Here is a 6473-nt window from a genome sequence, read left to right on the forward strand (position 1 = left end):
TTGGCTCCTGTGACCTCTGAGTAACTGGAACCAACCGGTCAGTTTCCTCTGGTACATTAGTGACATGAAACATTTTCAGCAGCTGGAGGTTCCTGACAGTCAGTGGTGTGCACCGAAGCAAATGGGCAGCAGGCTTAGGGTTGTGTTTAGGTTTCTTTAACTATTGTCACAATAGCTACTGAGCTAACTAGACGAGTATTAGGTCATTTTAGGGCATTTGGGCTCATCACCAGGTCACTGGGCTGCTGAAGTGCTGCTACCTTGTGGCTTTAGGGCAAAAATATTCCATTAGGGCCACAGACACATTGTGTCCTAGTTTAAAAAAAATGGCAATTTCAGTACACAGGGGGAGTTATTCTACTTGTGACTCTTCTGGAGCTGACAACAGAGTCTTATAACTCTTTTACCCAGAATGCTACTGATGTGTCAGGCCCAGAGGGAACGTAGATATGGCCCTTACTTAGAACCAGTCCCGCTGGTTTGCATCCTAGCTGCCTAATCAGTGACTAATTAACACCGTGGAGACAATGAGAATACAATTATCAACCTGGTAGGTTAGAAAACCGGCAGTGATGTAAGCCCTGACTTACCAAGACTGAGAACCACTGATGTATGCAAGAAAAGTGTAGTAAAGTATTACCAGACTGCACTGTGCATATGATACAACATGGTCATGCAGGGCCTGTACCTGTTTTAGAATCTTGGATTGTCCCAGTTAGTAAACTCTTCAGGATGATATTCAGGAACAAACACTGCTCAATCAGCATGTTTAGAGCAGATCTGAAAGTTGCTGTAAAACCATTTTGATTTGAAAGGTCTATTCTTGTCAGCTAAACTCAGTAAGATGCTGAATCTGCTGCATTAAGCCAAAATATGATCCTGGACATCCGGACACATTTAATGACACATTTCTTCTCTCACTGCTCATAATTTGGTGACCTTCTGTGCATCTAAAACATGAAAAATAAATCACAGTGAGTGATAATATAGCTAATAAAGCAAACATACCACTTGACATTGATTGAGTACATCGTTACCATTCATTATTGTATGTTGTCTATGTTATGATGCTTTGCTGGACAGGCCTTATGTAAAAAACTGAAGATGAATCTTAGTGGGATCCTTATCTTAAGCAATATAATAAATCAATGTTTAACCCAGACTAATGAGGTATGTCCTTTTACAGTTAAATCCTGTTGCAAAATGGACACAAACAGATGGACAATGACAACACTGTTCTATTTATTGGTAGAAAACATGTGAGTATGGTATAAAATATAAAAATAAATGTTACTGACAACAACTAACACCTAGACATAGTAGTGATAGTTACAAACACAGCGGTTTTAAACGAATAGAGAGGTCTGTGTGTGTGTGTGTGTGTGTGTTCAGGAGGGAACCCAGATGTTGCCGTGTGTGTCGGGAGCCTGGCTGTAAGGAATGTTCCAGATCCAAGGCTGATCTGAAAACAGAGAAAGAAAAGAGGTCACCTATATTAAACGTGAATACTTTGGTTTCATGAATAAAAAGGGACAAAATGGCAGCATTTATGCCAGCTGCAGTGCCTCCACTCACTGTCTCGGAGGAACAACATGCCTCACTCAAAGCATAATATCTAAGTGCAATCTCATAGGGTCCATCGATTATGCCCATTCAGCTGCACTGATTGATCTGCTAAAAGAAACGGGACTGACTCTGAAATAATCTATATGACCTGAAACACTTTGAATTGAACTAATCAGGAGTTTTGGAATAATGATTTCTACAGTGAAGTACTGCAGGAAAACTACTCGTCAGTTCAGCCTCATTGGTAGAATTATTCACATTTGTTCACTGCTACGTCTATTCGCACTAAATGTGATATAGTGCCATCTTGGCAGCCCCCCCCCCATATGTGGTTTCCAGAAAAGCACTTGCTGATGATGGCAGTTTTGTTGATGTGTGCCATTAATTAGGAAACTAAACAGTTTACAACCACCTTTCAACCCAGTAGAGGGAGTGTCTGAAAAGATGTAGTCAGGATGAACTTGTCATCATTTTAAGCCCAAACCCTACCTCTCTTTAATCTGCCTGGATTACTGTAATACACTCTATGCTGAATTACCTAAAAAACACTATTAGGCTGCAACGTTCAAAATGCAGCAGCAAGAATAACAAAAAACATGAAAAGAGAAAATATTACTCCGGTACTAGCGTCATTACACCGGCACCTCCTTCATACCTCTCAGACTGCTTATCTGAGTATGTTCCAAACCATTCCATTAGGTTGCTTAGGATGATTTAATAAAATATATGGTGTAGCAGCTTTTTCTTGTTATGCACTGAAGGTTTGGAACAAACTCCCATCACAAAAAAGACAAACAACTTCTGTTGACTGTTTAAAAAAAAAAAAAAAAACAGCTGCTCAAAACCTATTTTTAGGATCTAGCTTTGAATTAATTCCACCTTTTGGTTTTACATTGTTATATGTTATTTCATGGTTTGTATATCATATGATTGTTTTTATTACTAGTATCGTTATGTCTCGTTTTTAATACCTGTGTTATTGATTTGTTACCTTTGTGAAGCACTTTGAGCTTCATTTGATGCTATTAAAGGTGCTATAAAAGAAGTAAAGTTTATTGTAATTATATATTATTATCTTGTGAAACTAGGAACATGGCTTAATTTTAAGAAGAACAAGAAAAATAGACCAAACTTATCTTTAGGTCCAAGTTTAACAATATGCCACAACTCTCTAGAAATATTTAAATTTCAACCCGTGTTTTGAGGAATAAATGATGTGCTCTCTTAAACCTCTTTACAGCTATGGTTTTAATGTAAACCATTCACCTAAAATGCCACTAGATGTCGCTGTAACTGCAGTTTAAACCTGCTGCACGTCTGGATTCACTGAAGTTTAAGACCACAGAGTTCAGTACAATGCTGGAATTAGACTTTGAAAATACACTTTAAAATGAGTTCAAACTGCATTATTAAATACCATGTGATACTATAACCAGGGTTTACACCTGAGAGGACCCACTTTTAACTGCCGTTAAGCAAGAGTCAAACACTAAGTTAGAGAGCAACAGACTCACTGAGTAATCCAGTCTGCACCTAACTACATACAATAGATTTCCTACACACACACACACACACTTCTGTACCTTTAGGGGAGTAGCATGTAGGAGGAAGGTCGAAGGGCACAGGGAAACCAGCGGAGGAGGAGACGGGAAATGGGTTTTTGTGAACAGGGAAGGTCTTCATGTTCTGGAAGGAGAAAACCATCACACCACATATTACTACACAGCAGCTGTGTAGCTTTTATTGTTACTCAGCACAAGGCTTTATCTTCTACGCTGTTATTCACATTTATGAACAATGGAAATGTTTGGAGGTGTGTATTGGACAAAGAATGACATGTTAGCACAGAGCTACTGTTTGCCCATGTGGGTTGTTCTTACGAAGGCGGAGGGCACGTAGAGGACTCCCAGCTCGTACGAACGAACCATCACCTGAGTGTTGTTCTTCTCCAGTGCACCCCATGCTGCTTTGGACAGGTTGGCACTGAAACACACCAAGAAACACACACAGTTTGATGTTTCAATACAGCTGTGAAGATAAGGAAAGGATCATCTCAGCATATTAATAATCTGAAATGATCGTTTCAACTGATTTTCAGTTTGGTGGGCTTTAACGTGACTGCTGTCCTAAATAACTGTCATGAACAGTGTTATCTGACACACTGATGAGAAACATAATGCATACAACCACAATACACAAATTATACAACCATATTTATTATTGATTATGGTTTATATCTAACATAGAGTATATTGCTAATTATTTAAGAGGTGGAAATTGAATTACATTGTTGTCGTGTCGTGTTGTCGTCGAGGAAATGCATTTGGCGCAACAAAGTTGGATTTTGGGTTTTGAATAAACTTTAATGGTACTGTTTCTTTAATTAGTTACTGCACAAGTTTCATTAGTAATATGTAAGAAATAAGAGAACACTGAATAACAATTGCAAATGAAGAAGAATATATAATGTCACATAATAAAACTACTAATAAGCTGGCACACACACCTTGTGACGAGGAACCAGGCCAGCTGAGTGAAATCTGGTGATGCCCTCATGTACGTCTTGATGTGTGGCATGGCATGACTCCTTCCTGTCGTATTCGCCTTCCAACGGCTGCACACGCACACATGCAAAAAAGAGTATTTTATTAATCTGCTGAATTAAATTTAGAGCAATGTTTAACTATGAATAGGTCTGCTGCGTAAACTGTAGGTCTAAAATCATCCTGTACACAGAGACCAGTCCCATCATTTCTGACCAAATTTCAAAGGCAAATGCAATTCAAGTGTGTAGAACCTTGTCCACTGTGACAAAGAAGACAGACATCCTAACCAGCTAACCAGTTTTACAAATGTGATGTAACATAGAAGTACCAGTACAACACGGCTGAGTTTTAATTTGTAGGCGTGAACTTACTGGAAGTAGGAGTGGAGCCACAGTTGTTTCTGAGCTGTCTGGATGCTGTAGGGAAGAGAGCCTCCCGCTGGACGACAAAAGAGACATCACAACCAAACACACAGCAGTCAATAAACATTCAAATGCTAGATCGATTACGTAATCAGTCAAACACTGATGTTTGAGGTGGATGATAAAATAAATAATACCAAAAAGCAAACAAGCTGCCGAAATGTACCTGACAACACAATACATATTAACAAATGCAGTTTTCAAATGTGAATTAAAAAAAAACACTACTCACCTGGGTAGCCTTCTAAACTAGTCCTCACATCTTCAACTGATGGATACACCTGTAAAGATCAAACCATTTGCCAAGAAAGTCTTAGTTTTATAATCTTAAAGAGAGGTTAATGCCAGCAACAGTAGCACAAATTGAGTCATTAGGTCAGTGAAATTACAGTGTGTTTTATTGCTTATGTGTTTAACTTTTCACATCCAAGAAGAAAAATGTGTCATTTCTTCTTTCAGAAGTTACATAGCATCTCTTTAATTTATGAAATTGGTTTATTTTCTTACATGTCTGAGAGATACAGTACATTTCTACATTTCACAAGTAATCTTATTACGAGATATTCTGTATTGCCAATGGGGCAGGTAGGGGTTAAATTTTATATCAAGCACTACATGCATGCTTGATAGAAAATGCTTTTAGACAATCAACTGTCCTGCAGGGACTCTAAGGAAGTGTGAAAATGTAACTTAAAAATGGCTGTTCTATAATTTACCGCTTGAAAGCTGAGGGAACACAATGATAATAGCAGCAGCAGCCATAGTAAACCTGATTTGTATTGTGTTCTCTTTCTTATAACATTTGAATGCTGCATCACACAAACAACACACCACATCGAGTTTGTGCTGGAGGCATGTACCAAGTGCATGGGGGGGTCTGAGCGAAGAGAGGATTTCCCCAGTGTGGTCATGGTGCGCTGAAATTCCCCTGCCAACCATTTGGTCTTGTCCAGTCCCATAGAGCCGATGCTTGAGAACTGGCCAATCACAGGCCACCTTTCCTCGCCGGGAACAGGATCTGTTTGGTCATACAACAGCTAATAAAATCAGAAGAAGAGACGACAGAGAGGAGAAAATCCCAGTTAGTGGAAATTGTTATATTTTGCAACATTTGTGCAATGTTGTCATTGTTTTGCGAAAAAAAATACTTTATTTTTAGTCTCAATACATGGTTATTGCGGTGCTGCTGAATTATTACCTCTATTACCACTTATATGGATATGTACATGCAAGGAAATACCTTAGAACGTTACTTTGGGAAATGCCTTTAAGAGCCGTGTTGCTAAGATGCAAACTATCAGCCAGTCGGCATGCAAAATGAATATAGCTGACATGTATATTTCAACATTGGTCATATGTGCAAATCAGATGTCACAAGCACCAATTCTTTCCAATCCATTTCATTACAAGTATCTTTGATGACCGTGGGAGGGATGGTCGAGTTTGACAGCGAATCTCAAGTGTCTAAAAGTTGATTTTCACATTGCACTGAAATGAACTGAGGCAACAACCATAACATAAAGACAAACTGCAACTACTGGCAGCTGTTGACTTCTGTTTCTTTCCCCGCTTTGTGTCTTGGATTACAGTATGTTATTAAGTAGCTAGAGAGGAGAGTGGGAGATGAAGAGAGTAGAAACAAACAGAGAAATTTCTACCTTCCTCAGCCTCAGATGGCCCCAGCGATCCATGTCTGCACCAACATATCTCCCTGGTGTTGAGCCAACCAAATAAACCCTGATAATACAAGACAAGAGGATGCTTATAATCCAGATCCAGATTTTATTATTTACTTTCAACTGTACTGAATGCTGCAAGATTACCATTTAGCAGCTGATCAATGTCTATATTACCTGGTTGGATGTAAGACTCATTATTACTGCGTATCTCCTTATTTTCCAGCGTCATGTCTATATCAAGTCTTTGTGTGTGTGTGTGT

At 38.9% G+C, this 6473-nt stretch overlaps 1 protein-coding gene across 1 annotated transcript in view; it reads right to left on the bottom strand.

Moving 5' to 3' along the window:
* Positions 1-1220: 1220 nt before the first annotated feature.
* tdp1 (tyrosyl-DNA phosphodiesterase 1) overlaps positions 1221-6473 on the bottom strand; it is a 12711-nt gene continuing 7458 nt past the window's right edge. Inside the window, exons 7-14 of the mRNA XM_035682206.1 lie at positions 6193-6355; positions 5395-5571; positions 4767-4815; positions 4484-4550; positions 4073-4180; positions 3447-3549; positions 3150-3252; positions 1221-1462 (exon numbers count right to left, since the gene is read on the bottom strand). Coding sequence (XP_035538099.1) covers positions 1389-1462; positions 3150-3252; positions 3447-3549; positions 4073-4180; positions 4484-4550; positions 4767-4815; positions 5395-5571; positions 6193-6355 — 844 coding nt within the window. The 3' untranslated portion in view covers positions 1221-1388. The remainder of the gene's footprint in view (positions 1463-3149; positions 3253-3446; positions 3550-4072; positions 4181-4483; positions 4551-4766; positions 4816-5394; positions 5572-6192; positions 6356-6473) is intronic.

This window comes from Morone saxatilis, unplaced genomic scaffold, assembly GCF_004916995.1.
Source record: "Morone saxatilis isolate NCDOM2014 unplaced genomic scaffold, NCSU_SB_2.0 Contig11, whole genome shotgun sequence".
NCBI lineage: Eukaryota > Metazoa > Chordata > Actinopteri > Moronidae > Morone > Morone saxatilis.